Below are 16,881 nucleotides of genomic sequence, written 5' to 3' on the forward strand. Positions count from 1 at the left end.
ACGTACTCACTTCAAACTTTGTTTTCTTCGACAATTTTCCCATGCTGCCTAACGTACCCTGTGCCATCTTGGTAAGATCGGTTTGTCGGACCTTCACCCCGTTTTTGTTAGGGCAAAGTAGTGATCGATCGTGAAGAATGGACAAATATATCAATACTGACGCAAGTCTCTGTGTTGCAGGCTTACAACAACTGACTGGCCATCGAATCTGACATCATGGCTCAGTTGTATTACACGTTATAATTTTTTATCAAAGATGGGTTGCACTGCACCTGTCGAGCCAGTGACACTTGGAATTTGTACCTAAACCATAAACCTTATGCTGACCTATTATTTGTAATTATGTTGTTTTACATATTAAAATCCATGTACAATGCTGCATCAGGAATGGAGTGGTCAATATAATACATATTAGGAGGAAACAATACATTAATGGAGGTCTCGACGTGTCTAGTTTCACCAAATGCGCTCTCTCATACTGACGCAGTTTTTCATATGACTCCCGTCTGTGATATGATAGCCATATTACACGTGATGAACAAGGGCCTACTTGTCAAGCAGCGCCAAGATCAATTGCAAAATACCAGCTAATTCTAAACCTTAAGTTTTATAAAAATGAAAGGAATTGCTGTTATCCTTATAAATACGAGGTGCTCAAGATGGACTGATCTACCTTGCCACTGGGTAGCTTTTTTTTTTTTTTTTTTCAAACATTTCACTTTCATATTTTGGACCATGTGTCCTAGACGCACATCAAGCATCGCTTATAAGAGTCCCTTTTTTTTTATGTGTAAGCAACGGTAGTAGTTGCGACCACCTGTACGTTAAAGCACGTAAAAGTAAAGTTCTTGACTGAAAAGGTACCAACTGAATGTGGGTTAAAGCACATGAATACACGTCCAAAATCGTACCGAGAGCTTATTCTCCAGGTTCTAGTACGCGTTTTGGCTGCAACGAGACATCCTGCCGCGAAAGGAGGTTCAATGTTTGTTTCATGCACTGTCAAGTGAAGCGGTCACAAATTTGCAATTTTCATTATGAACTTGCGAATATTACGGGGTAAGGGATACCTCGAGTTACCTTTATTTCTGTCAAAGCTTGATTGGAACCGTTGCCACGATGTCCTTGGGTATGCTCTGTCATTCCACTCTTTGAACCACAATTTGAATGCTTCATTGTAACATTGTTGTTCCAACCTCCGAATCGGTCGCTGTAGGCAACATTACCAAACATACGGCAGCTGAGTTGGTATCACCGAGTAGATGCGTACATACTCTTTCTCAAGAGGATCACACTTCGGTTCTGTCTTTAGCAGCCAGCGAAAAATATCTCTTCAGTGGTAGCCAAGGAGCTCATATTGCTGTACTGTATATTGTTTTTAATCAAAGGCCGCCAGAGTCCATGGTTACTTACATTTTGCATGTTGTTCAACTCTTTGAAGGTTTGGGATCTAGCAACGTTCACTCTTGTTAAACTTCTTTATGGACATCAAGGAAGTGTGCTTGCTCTCTCATTGTCTCCAGATGAAACGTGGCTCTTTAGTTCTTCAGGTGAAGAAACCCTCAAAAGGATTGGGCAAAAAATTTGCGATTATCTCATGCTAACTCCGTTCGTTTTTGAATCTAGGTGATGGAACCGTGAGGGTAAGCTTTGCTGTGCATGCAATGGAAATACTCATTAGGATGAGCTACTGAACAATGATTTAAGGTTTGGGATATCGAAAGCTTACAGTGTGTATACTTGATCCATTGTTGCCATGATGTCGGCGATATTTTCTCTATTGTATACTCGGATGTGTCCAATCTACTGTTCCTTGGTAGTCAAAACACAAGCATTCAAGTATGTATTCATTTTGTTGCTAGCTCTTGCAAGAAGATATGAGGCGCTGATACAGGCTTAGTGGTACGATTTTTCAGATCCACAAACGAATGGATCTTCGGATCCTGCACCTATGACATCTATATCCCCTCGATATACTGCTCAGACCAGCAAATTCTTCGGCTCGAAAATTGATACTCCCTCTGCTGAAGAACGAAAAAACCCAATGGATGTAGAGGTTATTCAATGTGTCATTCGAGACAGCAATGTTCTAGTCAACGCACATGATGGATATGTATATTGTTTGGCTCTGGAATATGACTTGCCGAATATCGAAGGAGAAGTCTTGATTAGCGGTGCTGGAGATGGAGATGTTAAGTTATGGCGTATAACCAACGAGGGACTACAGCATCTGAACACTCTTAAAGGAAGTGCAGAGAAGGGTATCCTGACACTTGCGGTCATGGACGATGGTTACCTATTCTGCGGTGTTCACGGTGGAAATATTCAAGTGTGGGACCTTGAAACTCATCAAATGATCCGGTCGATTATGGCCCATAGTGATGATGTCCTTTCTTTGTGTGTCAAAAACCACGACGTATTCAGTGCATCAGCGGATGGAACCATCAAACGATGGGATAGACGATTCGAATGCAAACAAACACTTGATGATCACGATGGTATTGTATTATCTTTAGCAACTTCCCAGACCTATCTTATCAGCGGAGCTAGCGACCACAGTATGAAAATATGGGACATACCATCAAGCTACAACAAATATGAAACGAACAGGAGATCTTCTGTTGACAGTGATTCGCCTGCAACCGATGTTCTTCTGTATGCGCTGGAACAGTGGATTTCTGTACCCACCGTCAGTGGTGACCCAAAGTATTTGGATGAATGCCGACAAGGTGCACGCTTTTTGAAGTCTGTCCTCAAGCAGCTCGGAGCAGATAGCCGCATGATTCCCGGTGCTCCTGGCAGAAACCCTTTGGTATACGGCAAGTTCACAGCAAATTCGCATCTTTCTCAAAAACCTGGATCAACAGCAGATCCCAATGCAAAAGTTCCAACCGTTTTGTTTTATGGCCATTACGACGTGATAAATGCGGAGCATGAGAAAGAAAATTGGATTAGCAATCCTTTCAAACTGACCGGTAGAGACGGATATCTGTATGCACGAGGTGTGACCGACAACAAGGTAAGCATTTACTGGATGATACCATACCGGTGTTGAAAGATATATCTTTCTGACTCCATAGAAAGGGACCAATATTAGCATCGGTTTTTGCGGTTTCTGATCTGGTCAAGGAAGGCCTTCTGGATATTGATGTCATCTTTCTGGTAGAAGGAGAAGAAGAAAGCGGCAGTATCGGTTTTGCAAATGCAGCAATGCAGCATAAGGTACATATCACAACGATTTCAGTACTCAATGATGACTGGTATTGATGGTTTCCAAAAAGGAACTTTTCCAAGACATAGATATGATCCTTCTAAGTAATTCTTACTGGCTCGGCGAAGACGTTCCATGCTTGACTTATGGTTTGCGTGGTGTGATTCGCGCAAGTCTAACGGTAAATTTTATACCATGCAATTGATGCAGTAACAGCATGGTATCATCATTGACTCATCATATCGTTTTGGCAGGTTTCCACTTCACAAGCTGACCTGCATTCTGGGGTTGAAGGTGGGGCTGCGTCTGAACCACTAATTGATATGATCAAGATACTCGCCAAGTTGGTTAGTGATGATAACAAGGTGCTCATTCCAGGTATGATGCGTTACCCTTTACTTTGCGGTCACCTGTACTGTTTGTCTCAATTAGAAGCATACTTGCAGGGTTTTATGATGATGTACGTCCTGTTAGTTCTGCCGAAGAGCGTCTGTATGACCCAATAATATCATGGATGCACAGGTTAGTCCTCAACTTGTTTGACGTGACATTCACTTGACGTTTTTTAACCTTTCTTTGACAAGTCAAGTGGCTTCATCAGATGTGAATAATGCTCTCCACATTACTCTCAACTCATTATCCCTGGGTGATGGCCAGAAACGAAAGAACAACGAAGAGCATACCAAGGCGTGTGATCCAGAGCAATTGAAGAAATCGTTAATGGCTCGCTGGAGGTATCCGACTTTCACTGTCCATAAAATTGATGTTTCGCTCAACAACCCTACGATCATTCCTCGCCAAGCAACTGCAGCAATCAGTATGCGCATTGTGCCAGACCAAGACATCAATGTCATCTGCGAGCAATTTAAGCTTTTTGTCGAAACTACCGCTCAATCGCTTGGCACAGATAACAAAGTGACGGTAAGATAATGAATAGTGCCATGTAATGATGTATCTTGTACTAATATACAATTACACTGTAGGTCGAGATTAACAACACCGCAGACTACTGGCTTGGAGATTGCGATAGTCCGTACTTCAAAGCTGCAGAGAAAGCTATAGAGCAGGAGTGGGGTATTAAGCCACTTTTCATTCGTGAAGGTGGATCCATACCTGCCGTTCGATGGCTAGAGCGATTCTGTTCGGCTCCTGCCGTTCACTTGCCTATGGGCCAGGTGAGGTTTTTAAAGGAATTACACTGCTCTGCTTTATCAACATACTAATTTCATGTCTATACAGGCTTCTGATCAAGCTCATTTGTGCAATGAACGTATAAAGTTGAAAAACCTATATGCCGGACGACGTATTGTCAAGTCATTGCTGAGACAGATCGGGCCTTCAACAAAGAAAATGTAGTTATATCTTTTCCAGCTGATTCAATATAGATGCGCCATTTGCTTATACAGTGTGTATATGACAAACATATATGAAAAAAAAAAACAGTGTTTTATATAAAAAGTGTGATAGTAGTCATCTATTCTTTTTGGTCTAGTTGTTCTATGTAGCATAGGGTGTCAAACTTTTATACAATCCCGCCATTGAATAATGACAGCGAGGGGACTAGCAAATTCTATCAATGCTTGCATAACGTTGGGCGTGGTGGTAGATAACTTCGTTTCCAACGAGGTATGTGGGGCAAATTATGTTCGGTTTTCTTTAAAATATTCACAAGAGAGATATAGCCATCGAGACATTGGCCTTATTGAGAGCTTCGTCCAGAGGTTAGTTTGGACAATACTTCTCCTGGTGGCCAATCATCTTTTTCGCGTAGTCGTTCTTCCAAGTGTAGAACTTGCTCATAGATTACAAACATGACAGCTGATTGCAAGCTTGTCCAAAATACACGAGGTCCAATACCTCGAAATAAACCGCTAATACCTTGGTGTTTATAATTCCATACCAAACCTTCGACAATGCTGGAATAATGTTTTGGCTGTAGTGGGGGTTGAGATGGTGCAATAGCTGTTGCTGACGCTACGTTGTTAGAAGCATGGACTTCCGTCTGACCGATTGGCCGTTTCCGTTTTATCTGGGTTTGTAGCAGAGTTTTGATAACGTCAAGAGGCGTTGTTATTGCGCCTGCAATGGCACCGGCTAAAGATCCCGTTGTCAGATCTGCTAATATTGGAAGTTGCTCTCCTGGTTCAATTAAAGTATGCTTGGCCAGTTTCTTGAATTGTTCTAAACAAGTATGCTCGTTAACTATCCAAACTACCCGATGATGACAAAAACGCAGACACATAAACGTGAACTTACCATAGAATGCAAATTGTAGGGCAGAATATGGTACGTCTCTAACAAGCGTGGCTCTGAATCCATGGAACAAGGCGCCTATTCCATCGTACTTCACAATCTGAGATGTATCCATTAAAAGAATGCTCATATGGAGTTTTTAGTCAGGCTGAAAACTTACTATTTTTGTTGCATGCCAGGTATTTCGATAGTTGTAGCCACTGATGAAGTGTGGATTATTGTAGCGCCCCTGAAGTTGCATACGTGTTTTGAGGACTTCTGATGGAACATAAATGACTGAAGCAGCAAGGTCACCAAAGGAACCAGCACAAAGATGGGCAATGAACTCTGGCACACCGTTGGCAGTTAGATTTCGTTTCGTGAACTCATATGTTCCAAAATACAGAGTTGTCCCAGGAATAGAGCCCAACATAGCAGGCGTTATGCCCGCGTAAAGCCCTCTTAGAACACCTTCTTCCTTCAATATCAGTCTATAAGACTGAACCATATTATGGTACTTCATCGGACGATGCTGTGCCTGACCTTGCAGTCTTGTTTTGACGGTGTCGACGCTACGTGTACAGAATGAGTTTGGCAGGTCATGCATGGTGTTGCAAAACATTTTTTTTACTAACCTGTGCATCATGAAATCCGCGAGAGATCCACCAATTCCACCGGCAACGCACACCTGTGGAGGGGGAGTATCAGTGTCACATTCCTCGATCACAGCTGCTATACCGCCTTTTGAGAGATTGCTAGGTGGCGACGACTTACATCTAGGTATGGAGGGTATCCGCCAGCGGCATCCGAGTGAGGAGCATGAATAGGATAGAGAAGTTCGGCTTTATGATTGACACTCGCACCGAGCTCTTGCATGGACTTTTGGAGAGCTGTGGAGGCGGCTGTCAGGACGTTGGTATTACGAAACCTTCTCACAGTCGCTCCAAATTGTGGAATGGCTCGAGTTGAGAGGTCACGTGCTAAACGTAAATAACGTTGAATTTTCGCCAGTCTCGCCAGTCAGATTCCTCTTAACATTTGACACCGTCAGTTTCCCTTTTTTGCACACATGGTTGCTGAGGTAGCAAGCAAAACAACACAGGACCTTCCAAAGCCTGCTAATGATAAGTCATTGCCTAACGGAGCAAGCAATGGGAATGCAGACAAAAAGCGATCGGAACAAAAGCAGCGCCGAAGGACGAAGAAGAAGTCTAAAAAGCAGCGAGAGGAAGCAAAAGCAAACGTGAGTACCGCAGCAAAACCTATGGCATTTACGAAACATCCACTGCTCATCTTTATTAATCCTCTATAATAGGAACATCAACGCGAAGCTGACGATGATCTAGCCGACGTTGAAATTGAATATACACCAGAAGTTCTCGAGATCAAGGACATGAAACAAAATGGATTTGAAGATCTTGACGAAGAAACCCTACAACAGTTTTCATCCGTGTTCAAGCACTTTATGGGCGTCAACGATGAAGAGGTACCATTGTCGATTTTGCATGTTTCTATTCGCTTCCCACTCAATACTAACGATTGTTACTTTTGCAGGACAAGGATCAGGAGGAGGCGGCTGATGAGAACCAAGACGGCGAAGCACAAAAAAAGGTTGCCGCAGGTGACGATTCTGATGAAGAAAACCAAGAAGACAGTGGTCCACTATCAAAAAAGAAGTTGAAGAAAGTTAGCAGACTGAGCGTTGCCGAATTAAAACAACTGGTCGATAAACCAGACGTTGTAGAAGTAAGTCATAGTTTACTATTTCTTTAAAAACCTATATCATGGACATTTACTGACATTTTTCATCTTAATTGCAAAAGTGGTGGGACGTGACAGCTTCAGACCCCAAACTACTTGTACAGTTGAAAGCATACCGAAACACGGTGCCTGTTCCTATTCATTGGAGTCAAAAGAGAAAGTATCTTCAAGGAAAGCGTGGTATTGAAAAGCAACCATGGGAACTTCCAGGTAAGCAAGTGCGACACAACTCCATACATGTTGTTGTATAGATACTAATCTCTTTCAAATGGCAGAATTCATCAAGGATACTGGCATCATGGAAATGCGTGAATCCGTCAAAGAAAAAGAAGATGCATCTAAGCTCAAAAGCAAAATGCGAGAGCGAATGCAACCAAAGATGGGAAAACTAGACATTGACTATCAAAAGCTTCACGATGCATTCTTCCGCTTTCAAACCAAACCAAGACTTACGCAGCACGGCGAAATGTAAGTTTGTACACGGCAATGATATCATCTACACCATTGAGCATTTGGACTCATTTTATGTTTAATCAAAAGCTACTATGAAGGAAAGGAGTTCGAGACCAAGCTGAAGGAGAAAAAGCCAGGCTTGCTCTCAGACGATCTTAAAACGGCTTTAAGTATTCCACCTCTCGCCCCACCACCATGGCTGATTAATATGCAACGGTTTGGTCCCCCACCTAGTTATCCAAGTCTTAGAATTCCAGGCTTGAATGCGCCAATTCCAGAAGGAGCACAGTGGGGTTATCATCCAGGAGGTTGGGGAAGACCACCGATTGACGAGGTAAATATCGACGACAGTGCATAGTTCAAACTTATCCATTAGCTCATCATTTTCTGTTTGAAGTATAACCGACCACTTTACGGAGACGTCTTTGGTTTGAACACTCAAGAAGCTGCTCCTGAGGATGTAAGTGCACTCAGCCTGTTTTATATTCTGCTTTGCATTGCGCTAATGTTTTTGAAACCTTAGATTGTTCAACCCATGGACAAGAAATTGTGGGGAGAATTGGATTCAGACATCGAAGGTAAATTGGCCAATCTACGAGCTACACCCTGACTATTAAACAAAGCTAACATGATAATGGTTTCATTCTCTACAGAAGAAGAAGAGGAGGAGGAAGAGGAAGAAGAGGAAGAAGAGGGAGCAGAAGGCGAAGGCCAGGAAGAACAGCCATCCGAAGAGGCACTATCAGAAGGTCTCGTCACGCCATCTGGTATGGCATCTGTTGCATCTGGATTGGAGACACCGGATTTCATCGAACTTCGCAAGGACACTCGCAAGCCTGTTGCTGAAAGTGATGAACCCAAACAACTCTATCACGTGCTTCCTGAAGTGCAAAAGAACATCCAAGGTTTTATGGGATCACAGCATGGTTACAACCTTTCCAATGTTAGCGCTGCACCACCAATAGATACCACATCTCGAACCTCAAAGAGAAAAATGGGAGAATCTGTGGACGTTGCTTTGGATCCAAGTGAACTTGAAGGCGGAATAGAAGAATCCAAGCTCCGTGCAAATTTCGAAGCAGCCAAGGCCGCACAACAACCAGCAGGAGTCAAGGAAGATTTCTCAGACATGGTCGCAGAACGAGCTAGTAAGGATGCAAAGAAACGAAAACTCAATGATGGCAAGAAGGACTCCAAGAAGAAGGAATTCAAGTTTTAATTTCTTCACAAAATTCCTTTGCCGCCGCCAAGTGATGCTTGCACTCGTTGTACGTAAGACTGAAGTATGATCACCCCTGTAATCTCTGTCATGGGACTATTTGTATTCTTGTAGCTGAACATCATAGAATGACAGTACATAGTGTTGTGTTTTTTTTTTAGTTTTGCCTTTTTTTTTTATAATTTGCTTGTATTGAAATGTTAATACAGTCGGCCCGTTTCATCAGCAAAAACCCTTACAGACCCTATTTTTTTTTGGAAGCTCGTCGTCGCATTCATCCCCGCTGAGCTTTCAATCGCATTTTCGCATTTTCACTTTCAAAGTTTCCTCATTCTTGTCTCCCTGCTTTTGATTCTCTCTCAGTTCGGATTTCCACGCCGCTCTGCTGATCCATTAGTTGCATAAGCATGGAAGGCAGTGTACAGCCTTCAATACAGGAACCTGCTTCGGAAGGACTTAAGCCAGAAAACAGTACCAGCACATCCTCCGTTAAATTTCGCTCCAACTATGATTCCCTGTTGAAGGAAGTTTTGGACGAGTCTTCCGAAGATGAACAAGAAATCCAAATCAATAGCTTCGACATCGATGTCAACGCCGCGACAGCTGAATTGCCGGTGGAACTTAGAGCTGCGCTTGAAGATCGTGCGTTAGCGGAAAAGTACTTGGCTAACCTGCGAAGCTTTATGTCTCAGCATCAGCGCAGTCTTTCTATAGCCTCAGTACAGAGTATGAAGGGAGAACACCCGAAGTATGTATTAGATAGCCCAGATTTATGCCAGCTCCCCAACGCCCGCTAACTCGTTTCTTAATAGTACAAATGGCCAAGCCTTTTCATCCCTGGAAGATAACGCACCCAATCCTCAAAGCCGAAAAGGGCTGTATCCGTTTACGAACCTGAAGGACAACCCTTTACGCAATATTCGATTGGTGCATGGAATACAGTCCGTTGCGGTTTTAGAGCAAAAGTTCAATGCCCTGAAGATTCCAGAATTAGAACTACCCACTATGCCTGAGACCACCATACGGGCAAAACTTGATGAACTGGAAAAAGTCAAGGACGACTTACAAATCCATTTGCAAGGTGGCCCGCTAGCGAGCCAAGACCGATCAAACGACATGCATACTTCGGCTAAACAAAAGAAGATATCTCAGTTACTGGAAGATGTCATGAGCGAAATTGGATTTTACGAAGAATTCGCGAACAAATGTAAGGACTTCTCCACCCTTCTTCAGTATAATGTTTATACCCTTGTCTAATGTGCATTGCTATAGCCAAATACCTGAGTCTTGAGAATATCTTGAATGAATCTGATTCTAGCGAAGATGAATTTATGGATTCAGAAACGTTGGATACCGAATCTGGCATCAATAATTTCGTAAGTTACCTTCTGATGGTTGATATTCAATACAAATTGTCTTACCTATGTTGCATCAGGACTCCTTTTCCGATGTGTCCAAGTCTAGTGGTCCCAATGTTATATTCGCCACCTCACCTAGTATGCCTTCAACACCTGCCCTTCTATCCCCATCAGCCTTATCTCAAGGAAATTTGTTTTCTCCATCAACCTCACCAGCAAGACGTGTGACAAGCAATTCACCAGATGCCAGATCTTTTCCGGCGTCCCTCCTTCGAGTCAAGTCTTCCAGTGCATCCATCTCTTCTTCCCGTTCCCGAAATTCATCGGAACAAGACTTCCAATGGAATAGCGATACCTACAAAGGTTCCCCAGGCTCCAACATCAACCATGATTTATCAAGAGAGCTGTCGATGACGCTCGGAGAGAATGAAAAGGATAACTTGGAGCCTTGGGAAGCTTTCAAATGGACCCCTCTTAGAAAAATTTCAGATCACCTTCACTCTGAAGCAGTCAGACACAGTGGTGGGTTGCCAACCGTTATGGCAGTTAGTGGAGTCATCGCCATCGGAACAACAAGAGGACTAGTTTTGGTGTACGACTACTCGCAAAATCTACGCTGCATTTTAGGAGATGAGTCGCAATCAAATGATTCTGGTCCAGTGACTTCAATCGCCATTTCCGCTGACCATACAGCGGTTGCTTGTGGATACAGTCGAGGATCTATAGTAGTATGGGATCTGGCTTACCCAAATCAGCCTGTGCGCAAAATCCACCCAATATCGTATAGTCAGGTACCAGGTGTGTCTTCTGGCGGATCTCAACCAGCACCAAGAAAAGAAGGTCATATACAAGATGCTGCTATCCTGCATATTGGGTTTGTTGGCTTAAAGAAGACAGAAATAGTGTCTGGCGATGATCGAGGCATGGCTTTCTACCATGTGCTCTACAAGGTTGTTATGGTAAACGCAATCGAAACTACCAGAATTTTAGGAAGATACCAAAATTTGTCATTGGAAAGTGCGTCCGCGGGTAAGCTTACACAACCTGTTGCCGGATTGAGCTCTGATAGTTCTGCCGCGAAACCTAAGCGACCCAGCACCGTCTTCGCGATGCAACCTTTACCACTTGGCCAGGCAATGCATATTGCAGAAACATTCGGCTTGGTGGCCCTATTAACGCCTTATAAGGTAAGATAGATGCCTTGCGGCCATCACATTGTAGCAATTTCAATCCATTGTTAATACACCTTTCACTGTAGATGATCATTGTCGGGCTCAAACCCTCCCCACAAACGCAATATAAATACGTCAAACCGAAATCGTCTACTCACTTTCATCACAATCCAATTATATCCAAGGGTCTAGCCAATGAGCAGCCCAACGCACCTCTCGATTCGACATCTGAAAGTCTCTCTGGATGCCTTAGCTGGCTGCCTGTTATGAAGCTTGGTGGAGTCAAATCACGTCAAAATGGCAAAGGTAACGCAAACTACTGTGGATACATACTTTTACATACCAATTCACTAACCCGAAATGTGTCTAGCCGATAAAAAAGATGACGATAACAAATCCGATCCAACACTGGCTTTCTCTTGGGGCCAGCATCTCATAATTATTCAGGTAGCTGTAGAATCGCAACTTACCAACAAGTCCAAAGACCCAAGTAGGTCCAGTGTTGTGGCAACCAGCAGTCGGAACAAATACGGGCGGTTAGAGTTCACTAAATGTGGTGAATGGAGATGTCGTGATAACATCGTTGCTCTTCAATGGATAAATCGGCAGGTGAGATAGAAAGAAGGTAGATGTGACATTAAAATGACGGCCACTAACTCTCTTTTTTTTTGGGTGGCAGATACTCATTATCCTGACCTCAAACGATAGCATGATCGTATTTGACCCCAAGACAATGACGGAAACCGAACGTGTAAACATCAAGTCCAAGAAACTGGTTTTCCACGATAGTTTTACAACGGCTTTGAAAGATCTCGCCCAAGAGACAATGACATCTGATGCTAAATTTACTTCTTCTGGTGACGAAAATCACAGTGTTGGCCATCGTATAATAGAAATGGCATACCACCATTCCTTACGAAGTTACAAAGGAAGATTGTTTATATTGGTAAGATTCGCCTATGTTCTTTACTATATCCCAAAACCAACCTAATGCTGATGATTTTGTTATCCATCAGGGCGTGGACCATATTTTTATAGGAACCTTGTTATCCTGGGCAGACCGTATCATTGCTTTGGTACAATCTGGTGACTTTCTCGAAGGCATTGCACTGGCTACCTCGTTTTACGTTGGAAAATCGACACAAACTGTTCTGGGTTTGCCCGAAGACGAACATGCTCGACATCAAATCGTCGGTGACAAACTACTCGAATTACTCAATGCGTCCCTCAATTATACCTTTTCATCGACTCGAACGTATGAAGGCATGGTTGATGAGATGTCTGGCGGTGGAAGCGTTTTGTTTCACGATCTCGCCCTAGGATGCACCGAAGCTTGTATTCGTATGGATAACCAAGAGTTTTTGTTTGATGTCGCTTACGAAAGATTTGCCGATGCTGGAGTTAAAGGTGTATTCCTTGAAGTTTTGGAGCCATATATTCTACAAAACGAGCTATGTGATTTCCCACCGGCGATAATGAAAGACTTGGTGGCACATTATAGCCACAAGAGGTACTTCACTCGATTGGAGAATATCATTTGGCACGTCAATCCACAATGCCTGGATATCGATCAAGTCATCAGTACCTGTCAGCGGGAAGGACTCTATAGCGCTATGATTTTCGTCTGGAATAGGAGCATGAACGATTATGTCAGCCCTGTTGTGGAATTGCTGAAGGTGATTCGAATGGTATTGAAAGCTGAAAGCTCGAATACCGCGGAAACGACGGGCGCAGAATACTTTCTTCGACTTCACTCCACAGCAAGCAATAGCTTTCCAACCGTTGCAGACGTTGCTAGTGCCACTATCAAAGCGGAATCTATGCGGGAAGGAGCTGAACACATTTTCAACTACTTGAAATCCATCCTTACGGGTAGACTCTATCCAGATAATACACCTCTGCCTTCACAAGAATCCAATGTGGCAAGGAGCGCAGTGTATTCATTTATCTTCTCTGGCCGATGTGTCGTTTGGCCTCGTATGGGTGGAAAGCTTATTTTGACTGCTGAGGGCGGCGACGGATCATCTGAACCAACCTATCCATACCTACGTCTGCTACTTCGCTTCAATGCGGTCAAATTTTTGGATGCTTTGGAAGTAGCATTTGAAGACCCGTGGCTTAATGGAAGTGATGATATGTTAAGCTCCGGATTTGATGACGAAATGCCTGGCAAAGTTGTATCACGGCAAATCATTATCAATACACTTCTCGATGTTATTGGCGGTACAAACTCACCACCTGCTCCAAGACCCAACCCTATACCTTCTATATCCGCATCCACTGTCAAGTCCAGCGGCTCCGATTTGAACGGCATATTGAATAACAATCGTTCCGTAAAACCTACGCAGCAACATCAAAACCTGATATACTTGTATATATTTATCTCACGCAACTTGCACAAGTACACAACCTTTATACTACTTCCACCGACTATTCTTCATCGAATATTGAGAACGTTAGCAGAGGAGCATGATGCAGCTACCCAGGACGCTCGTGAACAAGCAGTGCAGAATCTCTTGACTGTATATACCCCAACTGAAGCAGATCAAATGGTATTACTGTACGAAGAAGCTGGGTTCTGCCAAGTACTTGAAAATATCTATCGACGAGACAGCAAATACCGAAAATTGGTGGAAACCTACATCAAAGATACCAAGCACTTTGCCACGTTATTCGAATCGATCGAAGAATTGATTGACGTTAAGAGTAAATTGACGGATAGACAAAAGGCAGATGTGCGACAAGCTGTACTCCTGCGCATTCCTCGACTTGTTGAAATTGACGGTCAAAAAACAGCAGAGTTGGTACAACGCTACTTTGGTGGAGACCATGAAGATATGCTAAGGCGATTGGAGGATGAGCAAGAAGTGGATGACGAAGAATCACGACTAGCGGTTGACCAACATGTTTTCTTCTATCTACGTGGTCTATTAGAACCTGAGGTACCCCAACCTGACCAAGATGACACGGCTGCAGCTAAACCAGTCGACTTTACGGCTGTGCTCGATCAAACCTGGCAAAAGATGGTACCTGATGTAGATGCCAAACTGCATGAGCGCTACGTTGACCTCATGTGCCAATTTGACCCCTCCGGTGTTTACAACTATCTCAATACTACTTTGGATGTCAGCTATAACCTCACTACTGTCCTCAAGAGCTGTGAAAAATACGGTGTACTCGATGCCGTTGTCTGGATTATGGAGAAAAGCGGTGATCCACAAGGCGCTCTCACCAAAGTTCTTGATATTGTCAGAGAGCAAATAACTATTGTTCTTAACCTTCTTAGACAGCACCATTCTACGAATGCGCAAGAAGATTTACCACCATGGACTTTGACAGAGCAAAATATCGTCAGTGATTGCTTGACCAGAATTCGAGGTGTTTTGCGAGTGGGAACACACCTCTGCGAAAACAGTAGTCGTAAACTGGCTCTCGCCAATAGCACAGTCGTCTGTCAAGATGATAACCAAGGCTTTGCGTCGCTCATGATGTTGACTTCTCCATCGACGCTGACGCGGCAAATCAACTCGAAACATTCCAATAGTGCCACTTCAGCTCCTTTCTTGTCACCTAGAGCTTTTGTTCATAAGCCTAATGCCGAAAATGAGAGTGAAGATCTTTGGTTCAAACTATTGGATACCTACGTTGAATCATCTATCTCTGTTATCGCAGCCATCGGCGGTGCTATCAAGAAAGGATCATTAGATCGTCAGCCTATCCATATGCCTTCCAATTTACACGATTCCATTGTTTCATCTTTCAAGTCGTTCGTTCAATCTATCCTAACCTCGTTGCTGCTATCAACCTCTTCACCCCATGTATCACTTCCGCGCTTGCTCCTGCGTTTGATACAATCTCAAGCAAAGGGAGATACAACGTTTGCTGACTTTAGAGATATATTCCTCGGAATGCTCGACACCTACAAATACGAAGGCCATCTGCTGGAAATGACCAATCGATTATTCGAGCAAGATTTATTTGTAGGAGTACGGTCGGTAATACAGAAGAAAAGCAGAGGATGGCGACCTCGCCGAATCGTTTGTGAAATATGTCATCTTACGTTACTGGATCTATCTATTCTTCAAAAACCATTCGCCTTTGATGTGGATGACAACGACGTTGCTACAGACCAAGCTCATCTAGCTTTGGAAGGTGGTGAACAAGGCGAGTCTTCGACCTCTTCGCGTGCTCCCGCTACTCCATCCAAAGACGGCATTGTTTTGTTCCGTTGTGGACATGGCTACCATCGAGCATGCTTGGAGATGCAACTTGGTACTAATCCACTTATAAACTGGGTTTGCATGCAATGTGATCAAGTTAGCGCTGTTGCCCGAGGTAAACAACCAGTCTCATAAGAGCTTCTTTCTTAGTCTACCATGCCCTTTTGTTTCTTCTCCATGCAAATGTTTTTGTACCTTGTATCCACCCCCCTTCTATGCAAACTCATAATATCCCTATCGCTCCCCCGAACAGACATGTCTTGTACATTTGTCAGTTTCTAATAGATGTAATCGAAAGATCTTTACTTACATTGTACAAAGCCATTCCTTAGTTTTCTCAATGTTTGTATGGGTTGAAATTATGGTGACAGTTGTTGTATGTAGGAAATATATGTCCATGGGAAATGCAGAAACCTTCACGTTGGACTTCTGGACTGAAGCAAAAGTGAATCAAGTTGCACATACCATGAACGAGTTCTTGATGTAGAAGTAAGGCTATCTCTGCACAGTAGAATCTTCTGGGTGTTATTAGGCGAAATCTCAATTTAGCAAGCTGAATTCTCGGTGGATACTTTGTTGCGAAGGATGTATATAACACCGCTTGATCGACATTGTATGCTGCTTTAGCGTCTCACTTGATCCACATCATCAGGCGAAATAATGCCTAAGGGGTTTGCATGCCCATTCTACCACAGTAACATTTGGAGATGTTTATTTTCATTAAAGTCTTGTAGTCCATAATCGCATTTACAAAAAGTTCTCTATCGCTAAACTATAAGACGAGGTTCTCTACGTCAGGATTTTGTTCTATTTCTCCATCGTTAGTAAGGACGATAATTACCCTATAGTTAATTACAAAGTTCGATGCTGTTTTGCTATGTTTCTAACAACTCTTTTATAGGTTATGTATTTTCCTATTCATCGGTTGTACTGCTCCAAGTTGTCTTGGTTGCCGTTGGGATCCCCGTCCGAGGTCTCTTCCTTGTGGTCGCCATGTTACAATCGGAGAGTACTTCCGTTTCGATGTGCCACCTAGGGTTGTAGATCTTCTTACTCAAGGTGGTGGAAGTTCTCTGTCGTACTCGACGACCTGCGTATGGCTTCCTTGAACCTTCTACTACGTGAGGACAGATATTTGGTATGAACATAGTCGATATGAGACTGTCTGAACATATTCATCAGCTCATGGCTTTCAAGTTTGTCCCAATTGGCTTGGGGTAGAGGCGCTACTGGAATAGCATGATCCTTAGTAAGG

General features: G+C 43.3%; 5 protein-coding genes across 5 annotated transcripts; 4 read left to right on the plus strand and 1 right to left on the minus strand.

The window, feature by feature from the left end:
* The first annotated feature begins 1,070 nt into the window (after positions 1-1,070).
* On the plus strand, positions 1,071-4,739 carry K450DRAFT_222122 (uncharacterized protein). The gene is made up of 13 exons (XM_051585852.1): positions 1,071-1,129; positions 1,217-1,362; positions 1,442-1,550; positions 1,627-1,643; positions 1,708-1,839; positions 1,901-3,019; positions 3,085-3,222; positions 3,282-3,392; positions 3,466-3,589; positions 3,658-3,733; positions 3,796-4,132; positions 4,195-4,386; positions 4,451-4,739. Exons 1-13 carry the CDS (start codon positions 1,120-1,122, stop codon positions 4,565-4,567), a joined length of 2,628 nt encoding a protein of 875 aa, XP_051448649.1. The 5' UTR covers positions 1,071-1,119; the 3' UTR covers positions 4,568-4,739.
* K450DRAFT_183082 (uncharacterized protein) lies at positions 4,451-6,449 on the minus strand. The gene is made up of 4 exons (XM_051584399.1): positions 6,079-6,449; positions 5,625-6,015; positions 5,468-5,564; positions 4,451-5,392 (listed from the first exon to the last, which is right to left on the minus strand). Exons 1-4 carry the CDS (start codon positions 6,087-6,089, stop codon positions 4,911-4,913), a joined length of 981 nt encoding a protein of 326 aa, XP_051448650.1. The 5' UTR covers positions 6,090-6,449; the 3' UTR covers positions 4,451-4,910.
* Positions 6,450-6,479: 30 nt separating this feature from the next.
* K450DRAFT_222129 (uncharacterized protein) lies at positions 6,480-9,133 on the plus strand. The gene is made up of 8 exons (XM_051585853.1): positions 6,480-6,929; positions 6,998-7,189; positions 7,267-7,414; positions 7,480-7,672; positions 7,745-7,991; positions 8,055-8,117; positions 8,181-8,235; positions 8,311-9,133. The coding sequence occupies exons 1-8, from the start codon at positions 6,837-6,839 to the stop codon at positions 8,874-8,876; spliced, it is 1,557 nt and encodes a 518-aa protein (XP_051448651.1). The 5' UTR covers positions 6,480-6,836; the 3' UTR covers positions 8,877-9,133.
* K450DRAFT_222136 (uncharacterized protein) lies at positions 9,081-10,561 on the plus strand. The gene is made up of 4 exons (XM_051585854.1): positions 9,081-9,624; positions 9,689-10,073; positions 10,239-10,252; positions 10,312-10,561. Exons 1-4 carry the CDS (start codon positions 9,284-9,286, stop codon positions 10,460-10,462), a joined length of 891 nt encoding a protein of 296 aa, XP_051448652.1. The 5' UTR covers positions 9,081-9,283; the 3' UTR covers positions 10,463-10,561.
* K450DRAFT_222140 (uncharacterized protein) lies at positions 10,442-15,919 on the plus strand. The gene is made up of 6 exons (XM_051585855.1): positions 10,442-10,579; positions 10,704-11,421; positions 11,493-11,712; positions 11,777-12,015; positions 12,086-12,352; positions 12,423-15,919. The coding sequence occupies exons 1-6, from the start codon at positions 10,575-10,577 to the stop codon at positions 15,759-15,761; spliced, it is 4,788 nt and encodes a 1,595-aa protein (XP_051448653.1). The 5' UTR covers positions 10,442-10,574; the 3' UTR covers positions 15,762-15,919.
* The last annotated feature ends 962 nt before the right edge of the window (positions 15,920-16,881 follow it).

The sequence above is a fragment of the Umbelopsis ramanniana genome (genome assembly GCF_025399195.1).
Source record: "Umbelopsis ramanniana AG unplaced genomic scaffold K450scaffold_4, whole genome shotgun sequence".
Lineage (NCBI taxonomy): Eukaryota > Fungi > Mucoromycota > Umbelopsidomycetes > Umbelopsidales > Umbelopsidaceae > Umbelopsis > Umbelopsis ramanniana.

Coding starts and splice junctions, on each gene's coding strand:
- K450DRAFT_222122 (XM_051585852.1), top strand. Junction 3,590..3,657: donor TAACAAGGTGCTCATTCCAG/GTATGATGCGTT, acceptor GCATACTTGCAG/GGTTTTATGATGATGTACGT. Junction 3,734..3,795: donor ATAATATCATGGATGCACAG/GTTAGTCCTCAA, acceptor TTCTTTGACAAG/TCAAGTGGCTTCATCAGATG.
- K450DRAFT_183082 (XM_051584399.1), bottom strand. Junction 5,565..5,624: donor CCTGGCATGCAACAAAAATA/GTAAGTTTTCAG, acceptor GATACATCTCAG/ATTGTGAAGTACGATGGAAT. Junction 5,393..5,467: donor CCTACAATTTGCATTCTATG/GTAAGTTCACGT, acceptor ATACTTGTTTAG/AACAATTCAAGAAACTGGCC.
- K450DRAFT_222129 (XM_051585853.1), top strand. CDS start 6,837: ATGAAACAAAATGGATTTGAAGATCTTGACGAAGAAACCCTACAACAG. Junction 7,415..7,479: donor GCAACCATGGGAACTTCCAG/GTAAGCAAGTGC, acceptor TTCAAATGGCAG/AATTCATCAAGGATACTGGC. Junction 8,118..8,180: donor AAGAAGCTGCTCCTGAGGAT/GTAAGTGCACTC, acceptor TTGAAACCTTAG/ATTGTTCAACCCATGGACAA.
- K450DRAFT_222136 (XM_051585854.1), top strand. CDS start 9,284: ATGGAAGGCAGTGTACAGCCTTCAATACAGGAACCTGCTTCGGAAGGA. Junction 9,625..9,688: donor ATGAAGGGAGAACACCCGAA/GTATGTATTAGA, acceptor GTTTCTTAATAG/TACAAATGGCCAAGCCTTTT.
- K450DRAFT_222140 (XM_051585855.1), top strand. Junction 11,713..11,776: donor ATCACGTCAAAATGGCAAAG/GTAACGCAAACT, acceptor AAATGTGTCTAG/CCGATAAAAAAGATGACGAT. Junction 12,353..12,422: donor AAGGAAGATTGTTTATATTG/GTAAGATTCGCC, acceptor GTTATCCATCAG/GGCGTGGACCATATTTTTAT.